The sequence below is a fragment of the Phocoena phocoena genome, chromosome 1, assembly GCF_963924675.1.
Source record: "Phocoena phocoena chromosome 1, mPhoPho1.1, whole genome shotgun sequence".
NCBI classification, from domain to species: Eukaryota; Metazoa; Chordata; class Mammalia; order Artiodactyla; family Phocoenidae; genus Phocoena; species Phocoena phocoena.
The window spans coordinates 112,912,774-112,937,114 of record NC_089219.1 but is presented as its reverse complement, the minus strand read 5'-3'; the positions used below and the strand labels follow the sequence as shown (position 1 = coordinate 112,937,114).

Here is a 24,341-nt window from a genome sequence, read left to right as displayed (position 1 = left end):
ATGTAGGCCCTCCTTTTTACTGACAGTTGTTGTGAAATATATCGTGATACCCTTTTCTGCTGAGCTCAGAAAAGAATTCAGAATCCTCTCAACATAGCTTTTGTCATTTGCCCCTACAAGTCATTCAGACTTAGGTCAAATCTTGACTGCTTTTCCTGATACAGTGGAAAGAACATAGGCCTTATGTGCAGAAAAGAATTAAAATAGCAGACCTAAGACTTCTATTCTTAGAAAGTCCTGCTTATAAGGTTGGCCATTAGCTGGCATCTGGAAACTTGAATAGTAAATAGTTCCCTCTATTATAAAACTTTCCCTAGATGGTAAGTCTTACTATGCCTACCATGTATAAACAGTATGGTTTCTGCTGAACACTTAGTTTCATTCAAAGAGAATGGAATTTTGGTACATCCTAGGTAGAGGGTACCTAAATGACCAGCCACCAATTAAAACCTTGGGTGCTGAGTTTCTAATGAGCTCTCTTGTTAGCCAACATTTTACACGTATCGTCACAGTACATTGCCAAAGATTGCATCTTGCATGACTCTACTGAGAGAGGACTTTTGTAAACTTGTGCCTGGTTCCCTCCAGATTTTGCCCAATGTATTTTTTCTCTTTATGGATTTTGCTTTGTGTCTTTTTGCTATACTAAAGTATAGCCATGAGTCTGACTATATGCTGAGTCCTGTGAGTCACCAGACCTGAAGGTGGTCTTGGGGACCCTCAGCACACCTTGGAATCAAACACAAGAGACTCCTCTTTTCATTTCACACTCTTGTAGCTAAGTGATCTTGAACAAGTTAATTATCTACTCTACATCTCAGCATCTTCACCTATATATTGAGACTGTTTCCAACCTGAGTTGTGAGGATTAAATGATACTTATTTTGAAATAATTAACACAGAGTGGATACCTCCTCCCCTTGGTTTACTATGACCAAGTAAAGTTGTCCCTCTGTATCCGTGGGGTATTGGTTCCAGGAGCCTCCTCAGATATTAAAATCCAAGGATGTTCAAGTCCCTTATATAAAATGGTGTAGTATTTGCATATAACCTACATACATCCTCCTGTAGACTTTTAATCATCTCTAGATTACTTATAATGCTGTGTATATAGTTACCAGCACTGGGAAAATTCAAGTTTTGCTTTTTGGAATTTTCTGGAATTTTTTAAAATTTATTTTTGATCCAAGTTTGGTTGAATCCATAGATGCCTAGAACCCACAGATATGGAGGACTGACTGTACTCAATGTCAATGAGAAGAGTAAAGCCATCCCACTTATTTCTAGAAAACTGGTAGATGATAACGAACAGAAATCAGTAAAATATTAAACAGACAATAAGGGAACAAAGATTTGAAAATAGCAACAAAATTAATAACCTCTCGCTACACTGATCAAGACAAAGGAAGAGGTAACACAATTTACCGGTATCCATACTAATGGTCCTACAGTCATTAAGAGGCTAATAATATAAATAACTTTATGCCAATATGTTTAACAATATATGAAATAGGCAAATTCCTTACAAAATACAACTTATAAATGAAATTAAACATCTGAATATCCTATAATTGTTTAAAGAAATTGAGTTCCTTACTAAATATTTCACATGAAAAATTCCAGAACTGGGGCTTCCCTGGTGGCGCAGTGGTTAAGAATCCACCTGCCAATGCAGGGTACACGGGTTCGAGCCCTGGTCCGGGAAGATCTCACATGCCACGGAACAGCTAAGTCTGCGCACCACAACTACTGAGCCTGCGCTCTAGAGCCTGTGAGCCACAACTCCTGAGCCTGTGTGCCACAACTACTGAAGCCCGTGTGCCTAAAGCCCATGCTGTGCAACAAGAGAAGCCACTGCAATGAGAAGCCCACGCACTGCAAGGAAGAGTAGCCCCCACTCTCCAAACTAGAGAAAGCCCGAGCAGAGCAACAAACACCCAATGCAGCCCAAAAAAAATTCCGGAACTAAACGGTTTTCCCTTGTGAACTCATATATATTTGAGAAACAAATAACACCAGTCTTAACACAAACACTTTGTGAAAGTAGGGCAGAAACAATTCCCAACTTATTTCATAAGCTTAGTGTAACCCTGATAGAAAACCTGACAAAGACTTTAGTTGAAAAAAACAACTACAGAACAAAGTTGATTTTAAACTCTTAGAACTAGAAAGGAATTTCCTCAGTGTTACATTGAATAAAAAGCAGATCATACTTAATGATAGGATATTGAATGCTTCCTTCTAAAACTGGAAAGGTAAAAATGTTCACTCTATTTACTTATTTTCAGCATTATTCTGGATGTTCTACCAGTGCAATAAGGCAAGAAGATGAATAAAAGTCATAAAGATCAGGAAGGAAAAAGTCAAACTGTTTCTGTTTGCAAATAACATGATCATGTATGTAGAAAATCCAAAGAGATGCACTAAAACGTTACTACAACTAGTAGCAAGGCTACTGGGGGAAAAAAATCAGTATATAAAAATCAATTGTATTAAAAAACTAAACATACTCCTACCATACAATCCAACAATTGAACTCCTTGGTATTTACCCAAAGAAGTTGAAAACTTAAGTCTGTGCAGTAACCTGCACACAGATGTTTAAAGCAGCTTTATTCATAATTGCCAAAACTTGAAAGCAGCCAAGATGTCTTTCAGTAAGTGAATGGATAAACTGTGGTACATCCAGATAGTGGAATATTATTCAGCACTGAAAAGAAATAGCTATCAAGCCATGAAAAGACAGTGAAGAATTTTAAATTCATAGTACTGAATGAAAGAAGCCAATCTGAAAAGGCTACATACTGTATGATTCCAACTAAATGACATTCTGGAAGGCAAAACTGTGGAGACATTAATAAGATCAGTGATTGCCAGTGGTTTGAGGGGAAGGAAGGATGAATCTACAGAGCACAGAGGATTTTTAGGGCAATGAAACTATTCGTTGTGATACCTTAATGGTGAATACATATCATTATACATTTGTTCAAAGCCATAGAATATGCAATACTAAGATACTGATGTAAACTATGGACTTTGAGTGATAATGATATGTCAGTATATGTTCTTCAGTTGTTAATAAATGTACAGCTCTGGTGGAGGATGTTGATAATAGGGTAGGCTATGCATGTTTAGGGGCAGGAGGTACATATAAAATCCCAAAATCTCATAACATAATACAAAAATGTCTAGGTTTGAATTGAAAATCATATGTCATACCAAGAACCTGGGAGATCTCAAACTGAATTTTAAAAGGCATCAATGTATGCCAACACCAAGATATTAGAATTATCTGACAGATTTTACAGCAGTTATGATTTTTAAAAAACACTTCAACAAGCAGTTATAAACATGCTTAAAACATAAAAAGATAGAAAGCCTTGGCAAAGAAATGAAAAATAGGAAAAACATATAATTTTTAGAATTGAAAGATGCAGTAGCTGAAATTAAAAGCTTGAGGATAGACTCAACAGCAGAATGAAAGATATACAGGAAAGAATCAGTGAAGTAGGTGATGGAGTGTTAAAAGTATTACCCAATCTGAACAAAAGAGAAAATAGACATTTAAAAAAACAAACAAACCGGAGGCTATGGGACCATGACAAAAGAGCTAATATTTATGTTCTTGGTGTCCTGGAAGGAGAAAAGAAAGAAGGTAGAGATAAAAAAAAGTACTTGAGTAAATAATGTCTTGAAAACTTCCCAAATTTGGCAGAAGACATAAACCTTCTGATTCAAGAAGATGAGCAAACCCGGAACAGGGTATATATAGTCAAAGAAATCCATGCTGAGACACATGATCAAACTTCAGCATACTAAAGACAAAACAATTTTAAAACAATGAGAGAGAAATGACTCTATATCCATAGGGGTAAAACAAATCAAATGACAGTGGATTTCATGTCTGAGTTCATGTAAGTGGCACATTTTTCAAGTACTGAAAGAAGAACTGTCAAACCAGAATCCTATACCCAATGAAAATATCCTTCTTTCAGGAATTGAAAGAAACAAAGGATTCTTAGGTTTGTTGCCAGCAAATCTATCCTATGAGTAAAGGAAGTTCTCTAAACAGAAAGAAATAAAAGAAGGAACCTTGGAACATCAGGAATGCAGAAAGAATACAGTAAGCAAAAATATGGGCATTTACAATAGGCTTTCCTTCTCCTTCTGAGACTTTCTAAGTAATTGTTTAATGGATGAAGCAAAAAATTTTAACATGGTTGTACTTTTTTTAACAGCTTATTGAGGCACAATTCACCCATTTTAAAGCACACAGTGGTTTTGGTATATTACATTATTAATTTTAACTTGAGGTAAAATATACATAACTTAAATTTTGCATTTTGACCATTTTTAAGTATAAGGTTCAGTGGCACTAAGTACATTCACGCTGTTGTGCAACCATCACCCCTGTGCATTTCTAGAACTTTTTCATCATCCCAAACTGAAACTCTGTACCCATTAAATAACAATTTCCTATTCTCCCCTTCCCCCAGTCTCTGATAACCACTGTTCTGCTTTCTAGCTCTATGATTTGACTATTACAGGTACCTCATATAGGCGAAATCTTAACAACAATATTTGTCCTTTTGTGTCTTCCTGATTTCACTTAACATAATGTCTTTATGTTAACATAAGGTTCTTCCATTTTGCAGCATATATGAGAATTTCATTTCTTTTTAATGGTGGATAGTATTCCTTTGTGTGTGTGTATGTATACATATGCACACATTTTGTTTATCCATTCATCTGTCAATGGACATTTTCTAATGTTTTCACTTTTTTGCAATTGCGAATAATACTGCTATAAACATTGGCTTACAGAATTCTCTGTTGAGGACCCCCGGTTTCAGTTCTTTTATGTGTGTACCCAGAAGTGTAATTGCTTTATCATATGGTACATCTACAGACTATACCACTTTACAACCCCACCAGCAAATCTTAAGAGTTCAGTTTCTCCACATCCTTGGTAATACTTGTCATTTTCTGTTTTTTTCTGTAATAGCCATCCTAACAGGTGTGAAGCAGTGTCTTGTTGTGGTTTTGATTTTCATTTTCCTAATGATTAGTGATGTTGAACATCTCTTTATGTACCTATTGGCCATTTGTATATCTTCTTTACTGAAATGTCTACTCAAGTCCTTGTCTTTTTTTTTTTTTTTTTTAACAGTAGGTCCTTTTTGGTTATCTCTTTTAAATATAGCAGTGTGTACATGTCAATCCCAAACTCCCAATCTATCCCTCCCCTTCACGCTTCTCCCCTGGTAACCATAAGTTTATTCTCTGAGTTTTTGAGTCTGTTTCTGTTATGTAAATAAGTTCATGTGTTTTTGGTTTTTTTTTTTTTAGATTCTGCATGTAAGCGATATCATATGATATTTTTCTTCTCTGTCTGACTCACTTCACTTAGTATGATAATCTCCAGGTCCATCCATGTTGCTGCAAGTGGCATTATTTCATTCTTTTTAATGACTAATATTCCATTATATATATGTACCACATCTTCTTTATCCATTCATCTGTCGATGGACATTTAGGTTGCTTTCATGTGTCAGCTATTGTAAACAGTGCTGCAGTGAACACTGGGGTGCATGTATCCTTTCAAACCATGTTTTTTGCCAGATATATGCTCAGGAGTGGGATTGCTGGATCATATGGCAGCTCTATTTTTAGTTTTCTTAAGGAACCTCCACACTGTTCTTCAAAGTGGCTGTACCAATTTACATTCCCACCAACAGTGTGGGAGGGTTCCCTTTTCTCCATGCCCTCTCCAGCATTTACTGTTCGTAGATTTTTTGATGATGGCCATTCTGACCATGTGAGGTGATATCTCACTGTAGTCTTGATTTGCATTTCTCTCATAATTAGTGATATTGAGCATCTTTTCATGTGCCTCTAGGCCATCTGTTTGTCTTCTTTGGAGAAATGTCTATTTAGGTCTTCTGCCCATTTTTTGACTGGGTTGTTTGTTTTTTGGATATTGAGCCACATGTGCTCTTTGTAAATTTTGGACACTAATCCCTTGTTGGTCACATCATTTGTGAATATTTTCTCCCATTCTGTGGGTTGTCTTTTTGTTTTGTTTGTGGTTTCCTTTGCTGTGCAAAAGCTTTTAAGTTTAATTAGGTCCCATTTGTTTATTTTTGTTTTTATTTCCATTACTCTGGGAGATGGATCGAAAAAGATATTGCAAGCAACCATACTCCAATAAAAATTAATTTAAAAAAAGAGAAAAACATATTGCTGTGATTTATGTCAAAGAGTATTCTGCCTATGTTTTCCTCTAAGAGTTGTATAGTATCTGGTCTTACATTTAGGTCTTTAATCCATTTTGAGTTAACTTTTGTGTATGGTATTCAAGAATGTTCTCGTTTCATTTTTTTACATGTAGCTGTCTGGTTTTCCTAGCACCATTTATTGAAAAGACTGTCTTTTCTTCATTGTATTTGCCTCCTTTGTCATAGATTAATTGACCATAGATTTGTGGGGTTATTTCTGGGCTTTCTATCCTATTCCATTGATCAATATTTCTGTTTTTGTGCCAGTACTGTACTGTTTTGATGACTGTAGCTTTATAGTATAGTCTGAAGTCAGGGAACCTGGTTCCTCCAGCTCCATTTTTCTTTTTCAAGATTGCTTTGGCTGGGCTTCCTTGGTGGCGCAGTGGTTAAGAATCCACCTGCCAATGTAGGGGACACAGGTTCGAGCCCTGATTTGGGAAGATCCCGCGTGTCACGGAGCAGCTAAGCCCGTGCACCACAACTACTGAGCCTGCACTCTAGAGCCTGTGAGCCACAACTACTGGAGCCTGTGCACCACAACTACTGAAGCCCACATGCCTAGATCCCATGCTCTGCAACAGGAGAAGCCGTGGCAATGAGAAGCCCACACATCGCAATGAAGAGTAGCCCCTGCTCGCCACAACTAGAGAAAGCCCAAGTGCAGCAACCAAGACCCAATGCAGCCAAAAATAAATTAATTTTTTAAAAAAAAAGATTGCTTTGGCTATTCAAGGTCTTTTGTGTCTCCATACAAATTTTAAGATTTTTTTGATCTAGTTCTGTGAAAAAGGCCATTGGTAATTTGATAGGGATTGAATTGAATCTGTAGATTGCCTTTTTTTTTGGCTGCACCACACAGCTTGCAAGATCTTAAAATCTTAGTTCACCAATCAGGATTGAACCCGGGCCCACAGCAGTGAAAGCGCCGAGTCCTATCAACTGGACTGCCTAGGAATTCCCAAGTCCTTGTCCATTTTTGAATTGAGTCATTTTTTTTTGTTCTTGAGCTTAGTTCTTTATATATACTGAATATTAATTCCTTCTTACATACTTGATAAATTGGAGAATATCTTTATTATATGGATAGAGAAAACCACCAACTATATAAACAACAAAGGATAATTTTAATTACATTAACTACCTTATTGGAGATAGCAACTCTAGCAATCTGGGTTGAATGTGGTTGTTTACAATAGCTATGTTAAAATTACAGATTTTTAGGTAAGGCTACGTATGAGGCAAAGGACAGAGTTTGGTGGAGAGGATTTAATTTTAAGTGAGAAGAATGATACATGAGAATATAAAAGTGTGAGGGAGCTGGTTGTGTTTAAGAAATTGTGTTGGTACAGGCATTTTGGAAAACGGTATGGAGGATCCTCAAAAAATTAAAAATAGGGACCTCCCCAGCAGTCCAGTGGTTAAGAATCCACACTTCCAGGACTTCCCTGGTGGTCCAGTGGTAAAGAATCCACCTTCCAATGCAGGGGACGCAGGTTCAATCCCTGGTCAGGGAACTAAGATCCCACATGCCGAAGGGCAACTAAGCCCACTCTCCATGACTACTGAGCCCACGTGCCTCAACGAGAGAGCCTTCATGCCACAAACTACAGAGCCCACGCACCCTGGAGCCTGCACACCACAACTAGAGAGAGAAAACCCACATGCCACAACTAGAGAGAAACCCACGCGCCACAATGAAAGATCCCACATGCTACACCTAAGACCCAACACAGCCCCAAAAAATAAGTAAATAATCCACACTTCCACTGCAGGAGTCACAAGTTCAATCCCTGGTCAGGGAACTAAGATCCTGCATGCTGCGTGATGCAGCAAAAAAAAAAACTAAAAATAGAACTACCAGGGACTTCCTGGTGGTTCAGTGGTTAAGACTCCACGCTTCCAATGCAGGGGGCTCGGGTTCGGTCCTGGTCAGGGAACTACATCCCACATGCTGCAACTAAGAGTTCACATGCTGCAACTAAAGATCCTGCATGTCACACCTAAAAGATCCCACATGCCTCAACAAAGATCCCATGCTGGCAGTGGAGATCCCGAGTGCCGCAACTAAATAAATGCCAGTGCAGCCAAATTAATTAATTATTTATTTATTTAAAAAATAGAACTACCATATAATCCAGCAATTTCACTTCTGGGAATATATCCAAAGGAAATGAAAACACTAACTCGAAAAGATACCTGCACACCCATGTTCATAGCAGCATTATTTATAACAGCCAAGACATGAAAACAACCTAAGTGTCCATCAAGGAATGAATGGATAAAATAGTTGTATGTATATCATACTACAGTACACACACACACACACACGTACATTTGATGGAATATTATTCAGCCATAAGAAAATAACAAATGAGGAAATCCTGCAATTTGCAACAACATGGATGGACCTTGAGGGCATTATGCTAAGAGAAATAAGTCAGAAAGAGAAAGACAAATATTGTATGATCTCACTTATATATGGAATCTAAAAACATCTCTGCACACGTGTGTGTGTGTGTATGTGTGTGTGTGTAATAGAAAAGGGGATCAGATTATGTGTGGTTACCAGAGGGATCAGGGGAAGGGGAGTAAGTGGTCAAAAGGTACAAATTCCCAGTTACAAGATAAATAAATACTAGGGATATAATCTACAGCATAGCTATAGTTAACACTGCTGTATGATATATATGAAATTGTTAAGAGAGTAAGTAAATTCTAAGTGTTCTCATCACAAGAAAAAAATTTTTTTCTTTTTTTTTTGCTTTCTCTTTTGATTGTATCTATAAGAGATGATGATGCTAAATAAATGTATAGCTGTAATCATTTCACAGTATATGTAACTCAAACCATTATGCTGTACACCTTAAACTTATATAGTGATATATCTCAATTATATCTCAGTAAAACTGGAGGAAAATTAATTAGCATAACAAGCCAAAAAAAAAAAGAGAGAAATTGTGCTTAGGAAGACCAGAATTCAAGAAACTGGGGGAAGGTGGTGATACTGCTTAGTAGGGTTAAAAGAGAACAACTGGTGGAGTACCTCGAAACTTAAACCGTAGGGACTTCCCTGGTGGTCCAGTGGTTAAGAATCCAATGCAGGTTCCATCCCTGGTCGTGGAACTAAGATCCCGCATGCCGTGGGGCAACTGAGCCCGCGAGCCACAACTAGAGAGCCCAAGCACCACAACTAGAGAGACCGCATGCTGCAACTACAGAGCCCACGTGCTCTGGAGCCCCCGCACCACAACTAGAGAGAAGCCCGCACACGGCTACGAAGAGCCCACGTGCCACAACGAAAGATTCCACATGCCACAACGGAGATCCCTCTTGCTGCTGCAACTAAGGCCCCAAGCAGCCAAATAAATAAATTAAAAAAAAAAAAGTATGCCATGGAATATATATTTTCATTCAGAAAATATTTAATACCTGCTCTTTGATCAGGCAATTTTCTAGATGCTTTGAATACATCAGTAAACAAATAGGTAGAGATCCGTGCCTCTGTGGAGCTGACATTCTTCCAAAGGGGGGATGGGAATCATAATAAATAATTATTACCTATATGTAGAGTGATATTGTAACCCAGTACTCAGATTATATATAAACAAGCTGAACTTTTTCTGAAGGTCAGTCACCTTATTATTGTTTAGAAAACAAAAGAGGCCACGTTTTTGTCAGATTTTAAGATATCTTGGAAAAAGGCAAAACCATTATTACCTTTCTCCTTTTTATTAAGTACCTCTCTCTCCTTTGGTTTCCTCATTTGCCTAGCTACCTGATTAACAATGGAGTGCTTTTGTGGAGATGTTCCTCCTCCTGTTGTTCATATCCGTTTCATATTAGGATTGATTCTGTAAAAGAAAATCATCGTGGACCTTCCTCTTCTGGATTTGAAGGTCAACACAAGTTTCTGTAGCCTCTTGAAATGACTTTCTTGCCCACAGAATCAGTTTTATTTCAAAGGGAAAAGTAAAGGATTTCTCTGCTCCTTTCCTAGTGACCAGTGGCAGGATTTGAGATCTCAAGGCTCCAACACACAGTTAAAAAAACCTACAAAAGATATGATTTTATCTAATTTTCAGATGGATAGAAAGTGATTTTTTTCCCCATTTTAAAAATGAGGAGGGGTCTTCCCTGGTGGCGCAGTGGTTGAGAGTCCGCCTGCCAATGCAGGGGACACGGGTTCGTGCCCCAGTCCGGGAAGATCCCACATGCCGCAGAGCGGCTGGGCCCGTGAGCCATGGCCGCTGAGCCTGAGCATCCGGAGCCTGTGCTCTGGAACGAGAGAGGCCACAACAGTGAGAGGCCCGCGTACCGCAAAAAAAAAAACAAAAAGGAGGGCTTCCCTGGTGGCGCAGTGGTTGGGAATCTGCCTGCCAATGCAGGGGGCACGGGTTCGAGCCCTGGTCTGGGAGGATCCCACATGCCGCGAAGCAACTAGGCCCGTGAGCCACAACTACTGAGCCTGCGCATCTGGAGCCTGTGCTCCGCAACAAGAGGCCGCGATAGTGAGAAGCCCGTGCACCGCGATGAAGAGTGGCCCCCGCTTGCCGCAACTAGAGAAAGCACAGAAACGAAGCCCCAACACAGTCAAAAATAAAATTTTTAAAAAAAAATAAAAATGTGGATTAGCTCAAAGAATAATTTTTCCAAATGAGGAACTCCTGAATAGGTTCCTCTGAGGTATCATCTCCAGCAGGATTTGACAAGGAAATCTCTTTAGGTGAGTCTCACTTACTAAAAATGAATTAATTACCTAGGTCTGGTTTCAGAAATGTTAGAGGAAAGGAAAGACTGACCCATCATTTTTTTCCTCAACACTTAATATATGGATTAGAGAGGAGAAATACAAATAATGCCAGGAAAAGCAACATAACATCTGTGGAGATGTTGGTAGGAGAACTCAAGATGCTGGGCACTGGGGAAAATTGTGTCTTTAAAGTTAATTGAAGGGGATAATGGATGCTTTCTTTCCTAGAAAGAGAAAGAAAAGTATTCTTTTTAAAAATTCAGAACTTACTGTCTACTCCTTCATTCTTTTACACCCTCTTATCTACAGAAAACACATTAAGAAAGGAGTTAACCCTTTACATTAAGGGATTTGTCCTGTCTTCTGAGAAGCAATTTTGACTTTTAAAAAAATTATTTTTATTTTATTGTTGTTAGAAACAGTACATACTCATAAATATTCCTTTTAATGTAGAAAGATGTGAATTAAAAGATAAAGTTCCCCTTCCCAGAAATATAATAGTTTAGTATATACCCTTTCAAACTTTTTCCTATATACATATAGCTGGTTTTTTCCAACACTTTATTGTGAAATTTTTCAGCATACAGAAGTTTGAAAAAACTAAACACAAAATATCCCATCACCTAGACCTTTTCATTAATATTTGACTGATTTATCATATATTTATCCATCTTTTATTCCATCCTATTTTTGGACATGCTGCAAAGTAAATTGATATACTTCCCCCATAAATATTTCGTCATATCAGAGTCAAGATCTCAGTATTTGCTTATAGGGTTTTTCTTTTGAGGTGAATTTACCATCAGTAAAATGCACAGGGCTTCTCTGGTGGTGCAGTGGTTAAGAATCCACGTGCCAGTGCAGGAGACACGGGTTCGAGCCCTGTTCCAGGAAGATCCCACATGTCACGGAGCAACTAAGCCCGTGCGCTACAACTACTGAGCCTGTGCTCTAGAGCACAAGAGCCACAACTACAGAAGCCCATGCACCTAGAGCCCATGCTCCACAACAAGAGAAGCCACCGCAATGAGAAGCCCGCACACTGCAACAAAGAGTAGCCTCCCGCTCACCACAACTAGAGAAAGCCTGGGCACAGCAACGAAGACCCAATGCAGCATGCATGCATGCATCAGTCTATCAATCAATCAGTCTTCTCAGAGTGACATCAATAGCTAGTTAGGTTATATAATTTTTAAAATAAAATAGGTCTTCTCTGGTGGCTCAGTCGTTAAGAATCAGCCTGCCCTCTCCAAGACCAGCACCATGGCAAAATGAGGAAACAACTAACAAGTGAAGAGTTTGCACAATGGAAAACCACCTTGACCATCTCTTGAATTTACAGGGATCATAGGTGGAACGTTCCCTTCACTGGCAGCCATCTTTGGCCATTCTATTTCTGCATCACACTCATCCCTCAGTAAAGTCAGTGACTGGATCTTCTCCCAAAGTTTCCCCTGCTTTCCATCAGGCATGGGGAAAAAAAAATCAAGAGAGACATTAGTATCTGTGACTGAGGAACTCTTACTCCAGTCCAGAAGAAAAGCATCTGTTATGGAAAAAGCATCTGAGATATTCAAGGATGTTGGAGACACTGCTTTGAACACATTCTGCACAGCAGTAAAGCAGAGTGCCGAGAAAGGAAAAATTCATTCATTTCCAGGAAAAACTTCTCCAGTGGTTTGAGAAGAATCTTCTTGTATTCGAGATTCCCTACACTATGCAAGAAGGCAGTATGTATCAAAAAATCTTTAAAATCTGTGTGCCCTACCACACAGCAATTCTGGAATTTATCCTAACAAGGTAATGAAAACTGGCCCATAGACATTTAGCAACAAAGATGTTTATCAAAGTGCTGTTTGTAATAGTGAACTCTGCAAACGTTGTACCAAAAAGTAAATTATGGGTGCATCTATTTCATGTAACCATTATATATAAGAGAGCATCTGTTAGAATGAAAAGTGCGTTATGATATTTAAATGGAAAAAGTAAATTACAAAATATAGGTGCAACATTATGACTTAAGAGTTTTTTTTTGTCCTATTATTTGCTTGTTTTCTGTAGCAAACATGTATAATTCTTCTAGTAAGAAAAGTTTTTTTAAATGATGAGAAATTCTGTTCCTAAGATTTCATAGAAGCATAAAAAGAAGTCTACAATAAAAAATGTATATGAATAAACAAAAGAAAAGAATCCGCCTGCCAGTGCAGGGAACACGGGTTCGAGCTCTGGTCCGGGAAGATCCCACATGCCGCAGAGCTACTAAGCCCGTGCACCACAACTATTGAACCTGCACTCTAGCGCCCGTGAGCCACAACTGCTGAAGCCCGCACGCCTAGAGCCTGTGCTCCGCAACAAGAGAAGCCACCACAGTGAGAAGCCTGTGCACCTCAACGAAGAGTAGCCCCTGCTCGCCGCAACCAGAGAAGGGCCTGCGTGCAGCAACGAAGACCCAATGCAGCCTAAAATAAAATAAATTTATTTTAAAAATTATAAATCAATCAGTCTTCTCAGGGTAACATCAATAGCTAGTTAGGTTATATAATTTAAAAAAAATAAAATGCACAAATCTTAAATGTACTTTTACTCAGTTTTTTAAAATTTTCATACACCTCTGTAACCCAGACCCTTCTCAAGAACATTATCATCACCCCAGAAAGTTCCCTCATGCCCTTTCCTAGACAGCCCCCACCATATATAGCTATTTAATAGGGTTTTTTTTAAGTATTTTTAAAAATCAGCCCTTGCTATAATATTATTCTGCAACTTGGAGAATATGTTTTCATATGAGTAAGTATATACCTCATTGCATTTTAATAGCTGCATATTCATTATTTAAATGTACCTAAGTTTACTTCCTTGTTGATAAACCTTTAAGTTGTTTACACTTTTTCATTACAGACTTTGTAGTTATACATTCAGCTTTGGTTCCCTATCAACAGGTGGACTCCAGTCTTCTACCAGATGTGACTCCAGTCTTCTACCAGATGTAACCCCAGACAGAAACTTGTTATGTTACCCTACCTCCATAAGTTATTTCCCCTTAGATATACCTGTAATCCATGCTGCTATATCATCAGATTTGTCAAATGAATAAACTCATTGCATGTAACAAATCACATTTTTATGAAAAATAACACACACACCCTTTTTTTTTGAGGGCAAGTTTATTATGCTTTCATTTTAGTCTGGATGTGGTAATAACTTTCCCCCAAAATTTTTTTAATGAGAAATGTGACTTTATTTTACATTTTTGTGAATCTCCTTAATGTCTGGCTTAAACATAGGACAGCTGCATCTATTTTTGCCTTCTATCTGTTGTGATGTTATTCTGGTTTAAATACATGAAGAAATATGACCTCACATAGGTAAAAAGTTGTAAAAGAGAGGAAGATATTTTAATAAATTCAGATAACTAGATATTCTTTGATACTGCAGCAAAATTAATCAATAAATGTCATAGTTCCTTAACACTGCAGTGTTGGAGTATGAAATCAGTGGAGTATTAAAATCCATTGGTCTCTCTTGCGATTTAAATGGATTTTTTACCCATGTATGATTTTATCACTTCCTGTATTGGTCATTGAAAAATATTAATTCACTGTATTACATTGCTTTTCCATTTCCTATATGTATCCAAAACAATTCACATTTGTTAATTGCCACTTATTTCATGAGAAAAGCTTAAGTATTAAAAAACTGAGAATCTCATGGTAGTTAATGGACACAAGTTTTCCAAAATTACAGTGTTCACTCAAACTTAAATTTTGTCATCGGAAACATATTTTCAATTGGGTTTCTTTTTTGGTTTTTTTTTTTTGCGGTACGCGGGCCTCTCACTGCCGTGGCCTCTCCTGCTGCGGAGCACAGGCTCCAGACGCACAGGCTCAGCAGCCATGGCTCATGAGCCCAGCCGCTCCGTGGCACATGGGATCTTCCCGGACCGGGGCACGAACCCGTGTCCACCCCTGCATCGGCAGGCGGACTCTCAACCACTGCGCCACCAGGGAAGTCCACAATTGGGTTTCTTGAAGTAACAAGTTCACTCGACTTACTTTCAGTTCCTAGGTCAGAATAACCATTGTCTGTCAGTTCCTTTAAGTAAAAACGGTGTTCCATGAAAAAGCAACTAGTTCAAGCTCACCATTCAAATATTTGCACAAGTGCATTACCTTAAGATAACCATCATACCTCAGTGTGTAACAGAAATGCTTTATGCATACTTCCATTGTGTCATGCAGAATAAAGATTTTGGTTTGTGGGCCAAGATTTAATATTTTTACTACTTTATCAAGAGCATTCTTAGATGATGCTGGCATAGTTCATTTCTACTAGTTTCATTCTAGTACAGTTTTGTGCCCCTTGCCTTGATTCATACTAAAACTGCAGTTTTACCCACCATTCTTTTACTCCATTAGTACAAATATCAGCACAACAAAAATGCATATAATGTCTTAGAGTGTTATTAAAATAGTTTTGACCTCTCAGATCCCTTGGGGTAAGCAGAGCAATCTTTGAGAACTGCTGGTCTGGAGACCATGATAGGGCAAAAATCCAGATAACAAGGAAAAGTCTAAGTCCTGCAAGAAATGAGTTGAGCATTATAGTCCTTCACGAACAGAAAGATGCAGAGTAAAGAAATTGAAAGGACGTCTTTAAGGTAGAAAAGGGCTCTAAAATTGGCTTTAAAAAGTAGTATTTCAATAGGTAGGAAAAAAAACAGATCATAAATTTGCATGTAAATACTCGAGTTATTTAAATTCAGGGTTGCCTATTTTAGAAAACTCTTATACTTCTTTTTATAATCAACCTTAGATTATGTACATAATGAAGGAGAATAGATGACAGATGCTCTGGTTAATAATTTTAATGATTGAACAATTCTTAGTATTTAGTTTGCTTCATAATGTCCTATTTTTGGTAGTAAATTTGCTATGCTAGTTGTTTTATATAAGCTACTATTAAAACATCTTTAGCTTATACCACATGGTGCACAGTGGAAAAGAGTAGCTGAACTTAAAAATTAGTGATGGAAAATTCATAAAATTAAAAATTAGATCTTTATTTTTTTAGTCAGTGCATATTAAATCTTGTGGCTATTTGACCCATTGTATAAATTAGATATTAAAATTGATAGTATTTTTTTGTTTCAGGAAAATATCTAAGGCAAAAGCGAATTGATTTTCAGCTTCCCTATGACATCCTTTGGCAGTGGAAACATAATCAGGTATGAGCGTATCTTACCATGTTTCATTCATAAGTGGTAAACGGGGGGAAAAGGGGGTGCAAGTCATTTTCTCTGCCTCCTTGTTATGCTCTCATCTTAGGAAGTATAGAGAAGTGTCCCTGTGAATGTTAGAGACTAAGAAAAACGAATTTGCATCCATATTTAATGTGACCTCTTTGCCTTTATTCATATTTCAAAATAGCATTAAGTTCCTGCTTCCTTAGGAAACCTTCTGTTATTATTCTGGACTTTTATTTTGGTGGCAAAGATTCTGTTCTGTAAGAATCCTGTTTGATGCAGGTCTCAAGGGAATTTAGATGTACTGCCAGCAGCGCTAAGAAATTTCAGGCTTTATTTTTGTTGGCTCCTTCCCATCAGTTTGGAATTTATTTTTCACATATAAAAGAGAGTCTTCTACCAAAAGAAACAGGGAAAATATTTAACACTCTTGTACTTTTAAAAGATATTTAAATATATTGGGAACTAAAAATGGGAAGGTGCTGTTTTTCTCTCTTGCTTACCTAATTGCAGAGTTTCCCCCAGTTATTTTTATATTAAGCTAAAGCCCCCAGAATCCATATTGAGAACAACCATTGGGAAATCGTCATGCAAATGAGGTAAATAGGCTCCTGAGTTTTGCCAGAATTCCACCAAAGTTTGACTTTGGAAAGCCAAAAGCAATGAACATTCCCGTCTACATTCTCTTCTCTGGTGGCCTCTCTTGAAAATTCTACGAGGATCAGTATGTTAGATATTTGTCTCAGAGAGTTCATAACAATGAAGGAGATAGTGTTTTGAATCTATACTGACTGAAAAATGATGGTGGGATTATTCTTATAGATTAGTACACTCTAGCTTAAACCAAGTTGCCTTTTTTGGCGGGGGCGGGGAGTACTGTCTTCTATGGCAAAACACTGACCGACTGACCTAATACATTTTCTTCCTAATGCATTCTTTATTGCAGTATGAGAGCGCCATTATTCTGCCTGCCATCTCCCCTTTGTTCACTAAATTAATTGACTTAATTAAAACGTGAAATGTGTTTCCCTACAACACTTACCCTGAAAAAGCTAGGGTTCTCATCTTTTTCATTTCATATACCTACGCAGGCCATCTAAACAAGCCCTGTGCAAGTTTTCCAGTCTTTTCATAGAGGCAAATACAATCTTAATTTATCCAAATGAAAAGCTTTGATCTGCAGTGTGATTTTCATTTAAGTCTATCTAATAACTTGCTGAAGAAACATCTAACAAAAAATGCATTTTTTTAAAACTACTTAGTATTGCTTCCGTTGAATCTAGTTCTCTCTTAAACCCTGATCTAGTAAGTCACCTTTTATTTCAAGGTAAAAAAGTGATCACACCAAGTTTCCCTCAAATTATCCAACCCAGAAAGTCTTGTAAATGTTTCCATATGAGCAGAGTACGTGGATAATTTCCTCTATTTTTAGTGATTGATACTGTTTTCTGGCATTTGAAGTTGAATGCTGTATCAAGATTTTTCTGTTTTTTCTTCTAGCTATACAAGAAACCAGATGTCCCACTATATAAAAAAATCCGTTCAAGTGAGTAACATGGAAGCTATTTTTTCTGCCTCCATACAATCAGTGTTCTTAGCCTGGCACTTAAAAAATTATCCTATATATTCACAAACTATTCTTTGCTGTGTTCTCTCAAGATGTCTACGTTGATGTCAAACCCCTTTCTGGTTATGAGGCTACCACTTGTAACTGTAAGAAACCGGATGATGACACCAAAAAGGGCTGTGTGGATGACTGCCTCAATAGGTACTGTACTAAACTGATTCTGTAAGCACAGGCTTTAAGGTCTGTAAGATACTTCATTTAGGGGAATTCCCTGGCGGTCCAGTGGTTAGGACTCCGTGCTTTCACTGCCGAGGGTCCAGGTTCAATCCCTGGTTGGGGGACTAAGATCCCACAAGCCGTGTGGCATGGCCAAAAAAAAAAAAAGTCACTTCATTTAGAGGGAAAGGTTAAATAGGCTCTTTGATTTCCCTTCAAGAAGTTGCACAAAGATAGTATATAAAACCTAATTGTTGAGCTGTCTCAGTCTGCTTGGGCTTCTATAACAAAATATCATAGACTTAAACAACAGAAATTTATTTCTCACAGTTCTGGAAGCTGTGAAGTCCAAGGGCAAATTGCCAGCAGATTCAGTGTCTGATGAGGACCCAATTCCTAGCTTATACAGCTGCCTTCTCCCTGTGTGCTCACATGGCCTTTCCTCAGTGCATGCTCATGGTAGAGAGAGAGAGAGAGAGAGAGATTTCTCTCTCTCGTCCTCTTCTTAGAAGGGCACCAATTCCATTAGGAGGTTCTCACCCTTCTGACCTAATATAAACCTGTTTAACTCCCAAAGACCCTATTTCCAAATACTGTCGCCCTGGAGGCTAGGGCTTCAACTATGAATTTTGAGGGGGCACATTCAGCCCATAACATGGGCTAAGTAGAGTAACATAACAATGTGATCTAGAGTCTTATGTCCTCAGGTTTAAATCCTCTTACTACTTAAGAGACCTGAGGAAAGTTCTTTAACCCCTCTAATAAAAATAACACCATCTTTATGGAGGGGTTTGTGAGGATTATGTGAAACAATGTTTACAATTCATTAAGCACAGTTCTAGAAACCTTCCTAGATCTCAGTATATGGTAGCCATAATGAGGGAGTAAAAGTAGGATGATGGCAGTGATAGAGAAGAAAGAGGCCATGATGTATTTGGGCGGGAGGGAAACTAGGTTGATAAACCATTAGCATATAGCAGATATACACATGATGATTGAGTCAGTGATGCTAATGAGAGATGCTTATGCTATTGTCAGAGATAGAAAGTGTGGAATCTAACTGGTTTGGACATAAAAATTATGATTTTGATTTGGGACCACTGAGTTTTAAATGACATTGAGATTTCAAAATGGAAATGTCTAATTGAGACAAAGGAGTAGAGATAGAATTTGTTGGTTTTAGTAACATAAGCATATTTATAGCAAAAAAAGAATTAATGAACTTCCCATCAATGCTCCTTGTTCTAGATAGCTTTCCTAGAAAAAGACAGCTGCTTTCCCAGTCTCCATCTCTAGTCAACCCCCCTGCGGGCTGAGGGAATCAGCGTTTCTGCTTTAGCGTGCCAGTTGGGGAATTCCCCCTTATGTACATCACTGTAAATTCACATCTTGTCATTGTACATACATACAGTTGTACATAGTAGTAATAGCTTGGTGTTATAGATAGCTGATTTTTTTCACTCACAGATATTTTATATATGCACTTTTATGTATCACTGTGATCCAAAAGCTCATCCTTTTTAGGTTAGTATGTCACAGTTTGTCCTTCTTCTGTTGTTCGTTATTCAAGTTATTTTTAATGTTTTGCTATTAAAAATGGCACTACTGGGCTTCCCTGGTGGCGCAGTGGTTGAGAGTCCGCCTGCCGATGCAGGGGACACAGGTTCGTGCCCCGGTCCGGGAAGATCCCGCATGCCGCAGAGCGGCTGAGCCCGTGAGCCATGGCCGCTGAGCCTGCGTGTCCGGAGCCTGTGCTCCGCAACGGGAGAGGCCACAGCAGTGAGAGGCCCGCATACCGCAAAAAAAAAAAAAAAAAAAAAAAAAAAATGGCACTACTATGAAACTCTTTGTGTAGATTCCCTTCTTTTTTAACCCTTAGAGTGTATTCTCAAAAGAAGAAATACCTGTACAAACTATAAGGACATATATATAATTCTTACTGTATACTATCCAATAGCTGTCATGAAATATTGAGTTAATTTTTGGTATCACCACCAATATATAAATATATTTATTTCCCCATAGTTCCACCGCCTTTAGTTATTAACATCTAACTTTATTTCTAGTGCTTTAGTATTTTGTTGGTTTAATATTTTAGAGTATATGTCCTTAAAGTTGTTTAAATGTGCATCTCTTTAGATGCTAACATTTCTGTGCTTGTTTGTATGATATTTTATTGTCTGTGAAATTACTATAATATAGCTGCCTCATTGCTTATTTTTTCTCTTTCTCATAATAGTCCAAGGAGGTAGTTGATAGTTTTACATTGTACAGATGAAGGAACCTAGATTTTAGATGGTAAATTGCTCCACATTACATAAGACAAGTGACAGAGATAGAATTTGAACCCACATGTGTTTGATTCAAAAGTCATGTTCTTTCCACTGTACCACACTGCTTATTGTATACATATTGATAGTCTTTTAATCTCTTAAAAATTGAAATTTGAACATTTACCTTTACATAATAACATTGGTTGCCTTTATATCATTTAGTATGGGTGTCACATTTATCCTTCCCATTATGTTGTCATTGTTCCAAAAAAAAACAAAACTTACCCCTAAATAAGAAATAAACAGGGCTCCCCTGGTGGTGCAGTGGTTGAGAGTCTGCCTGCCGATGCAGGGGACACGGGTTCATGCCCCGGTCCGGGAAGATCCCACATGCCGCGGAGCAGCTAGGCCCGTGAGCCATGGCTGCTGAGCCTGCGCATCCGGAGCCTGTGCTCCGCAATGGGAGAGGCCCACGTATGGCAAAAAAAAAAAAGAAATAAACAAACACTCAGACACAATACTGCCAACTTTGTGTCATGAGAATATGGGCACTACATCATCATGCATCTAATGAATGTGATTAATGTATAAATAACTAAGAAAAATTCAAATGTTATTCGGTGGGTGCTTCCTTATATATTTAAAAGTAACCCTCATAAAGATTCAGTTAAATGGAGCTAACTAAAATGTAGGGTGGCGGGCTTCCCTGGTGGCGCAGCGGTTGAGAGTCCACCTGCCGATGCAGGTGACACGGGTTCGTGACACGGGTTCGTGCCCCCGGTCCGGGAAGATCCCACATGCCGTGGAGTGGCTGGGCCCGTGAGCCGTGGCTGCTGGGTCTGTGCGTCCGGAGCCTGTGCTCCACAGCGGGAGAGGCCACAACAGTGAGAGGCCCGCGTACAGCAAAAAAAAAAAAAAAAAAAAAAAAAGTAAAATGTAGGGTGGCTTTGTCTTACCTGTCTTTGTATTCAGAGTTCTGTAAATATTTAAGGGGGTGGGGGAGTTAAAGGATTGGCAGGATCCACTTTCGCATCCATGCAAGACTCATATGTAGAATTGTACTTACTTGTAAGTAGCCCAGGGAACACTTGATTCAGGACTATATTTTTTTAGTTTTTATTTATTTATTTATTTTTGGTTGCATTGGGTCTTCATTGCTGAGCGCAGATTTTCTCTAGTTGCATCGAGCCAGGACTACATTGCGGTGCGTGTTCTTCTCCTTGCAGTGGCTTCTCTTGTTGCGTAGCACGGGCTCTAGGTGCGCAGGCTTCAGTAGTTGTGGCACGTGGGCTCAGTAGTTGTGGCTCGAGGGCTCTAGAGTGCAGGCTCAGTAATTGCGGCGCATGGGCTTAGTTGCTCCGTGACATGTGGGATCTTCCCAGACCAGGGAATCGAACCCATGTCCCTTGCATTGGCAGGCAGATTCTTAGCCACTGCAGCACTAGAGAAGTCCCAGGAGTATTTTTAAAACAAATAATGGGGTTTTACAATTACTTCAAATAAAGACTTTAAACACTTGTCCTCCTTTCTTCCAAACAATTTCTAGGAATCACCAACACTGTTTATAAATACTACAGATCTTCCTTGGTGGGTATTTGTTTCTGTACACCATCCATATCAAACCCATTGCTGCTCCAGAACATTCCTCTTTCCCTGGAACAGAGTCTTGTCATTCATTTCAAGCTTTTTTTTTTTTTTGCAGTACGCGGGCCTCTTACTGTTGTGGCCTCTCCCGTTGCGGAGCACAGGCTCCAGACGTGCAAGCTCAGCGGCCATGGCTCATGGGCCTATCCGCTCCGCGGCATGAGGGATCTTCCCAGACCGGGGCACAAACCCGTGTCCCCTGCTTCGGCAGGCGGACTTTCGACCACTGCACCACCAGGGAAGCCCTCAAGCTATTTTTTTTTTTTTTTTTTTTTTGGTTTGTTTGTTTTTGTTTTTGTGGTACACGGGCCTCTCACTGCTGTGGCCTCTCCCGTTGCGGAGCACAGGCTCCGGACGCGCAGGCTCAGTGGCCATGGCTCACGGGCCCAGCCACGCCGCGGCATGTGGGATCTTCCCGGACCGGGACACGAACCCGTGTCCCCTGCATCGGCAGGCGGACTCTCAACCACTGTGCCACCAGGGAAGCCCCTCAAGCTATTTTTTAATGCTGTACCCATTTGCTCATAGCACATACAGAGCCCACTCCTTCACCTCTCCAAAAGGATAGACATGGTGTGTAACAAAACTGAATACTTAGGGGAAGATAAATGTATATTACCTGGTGAGACTTATGCCACCAGTGGTGATTATTTTTGGAGTTCACAGGCCCTAAACTAAACATCAGGGCCCCTGTCTAACTCCCTGTTAGAGTCTATCTATGCTACTTTGTTGAGAGCACTTCACTTCCACTTGCCCACCAATGAGAATCTCTAGGAGCATTCACCTTTTGCTCTATAAGAACCCTGGTTCCTCAGATTCTTGGTCCCAAAAAGTTGGGATGGAATGATCCTCTCCCCCACCTCCAAGGCTTACTCCTTCCTGACCTAGCATGATTCAGAGTAGGAACATTCATTTCATTTAAGTGAAAACACATTTCCATTTACAGGAATGGTCTGACCTCCATAGCTAGTGAAGTCAATCACATTAGTACATTCCTCAATGATTGTTTAATCTTAAATCTTACCGTGTAAGAGAAAGAGCAATCAGATGATCTATATTTAGAAGGGGGGAAAATTCTCTAATTTTTCAAGGGCATTGTGACCACAGGTAATGGCAATTTACATTGCTAAATCAAAATCTTCCCATGTTAGTTTGCAGCATCTACTTTCAGATTTTGGTAACTTTATGGTTTTGTTTTCCAGACAATGAATGTTTATATACATGTTTATACAGTTAAAGGGCTTATCTTGGTCATTTATCAAAACAAACAGAATAGGACTTCCATGGTGGTGCAGTGGTTAAGAATCGCCTGCCAATGCAGGGGACACGGGTTCGAGCCATGGTCCAGGAAGATCCCACATGCTGTGGAGCAACTAAGACTGTGCACCACAACTACTGAGCCCATGTGCCACAATTACTGAAGCTCACGCACCTAGAGCCCATGCTCCACAAAAAGAGAAGCCACTGCAATGAGAAGCCCGAGCACCGCAACAAAGAGCAGCAGCAAAGACCCAACGCAGCAAAAACTAAATTAATTAATTATTTTTAAAAGCCATGAAAATGAATAAGCCTTCTGAAGAAAAGAGGAGCGATGAATATGCCATGGAAAGTAGAGAGGAGGAAAGGATCCCCGTTTAAAAAAAAAAAAAAGGAATTGTTATTGTAAAGGTGGGAAGTCCATTATCATAAAAGATCAACAAAGCCGAAAATAGTAGGACAGTTCTAGGAGGGGTGTTCGTCAATATCCATGCAGCAAAGAAATCAGCAAAACAAAGAATAACTGTGGTGAATTTGACAGTAAGGCAGTGTCTTTACAAGTTAAGCTGATTGTCTTAAATTTTTTTTGATATATTTTTATTCTTCTTTTATTTATTTATTTATTTATTTATGGCTGTGTTGGGTCCTCATTGCCGCACGTGGGCTTTCTCTGGTTGTAGCGAGTGGGGCTACTCTTCATTACTGTGCACGGGCTTCTCATTGTGGTGGCTTCTCTTGTTGTGGAGCATGGGCTGTAAGTGCGCGGGCTTCAGTAGTTGTGGCATGCCGGCTCAGTCATTGTGGCTCGCAGGCTCTAGAGCACAGGCTCAATAGTTGTGGCACACAGGCTTAGCTGCTCCACAGCATGTGGGATCTTCCTGGACCAGGGCTTGAACCCGTGTCCCCTGCATTGGCAGGCAGATTCTTAACCACTGAGCCACTAAGGAACTCCCTGATTGTCTTAAATTGAAGTATAGTCCAGAGGATATTTTCTCTGCTTACTGCTCATTTATATGATTTGACACTGTGGGCTGTTTGCCCTTTAGATAAAGATAATATTTTTTTAATAAATTTATTTGTTTTATTTTTATTTATTTTGGCTGCGTTGGGTC

At 39.1% G+C, this 24,341-nt stretch overlaps 1 protein-coding gene across 1 annotated transcript in view; it reads left to right on the top strand.

Moving 5' to 3' along the window:
* Window positions 1-24,341, top strand: part of ASH1L (ASH1 like histone lysine methyltransferase) — a 217,459-nt gene that overhangs the window by 152,247 nt on the left and 40,871 nt on the right. Inside the window, exons 9-11 of the mRNA XM_065878757.1 lie at window positions 16,181-16,254; window positions 17,773-17,818; window positions 17,932-18,040. Of these exons, the coding sequence (XP_065734829.1) occupies window positions 16,181-16,254; window positions 17,773-17,818; window positions 17,932-18,040 (229 nt within the window). The remainder of the gene's footprint in view (window positions 1-16,180; window positions 16,255-17,772; window positions 17,819-17,931; window positions 18,041-24,341) is intronic.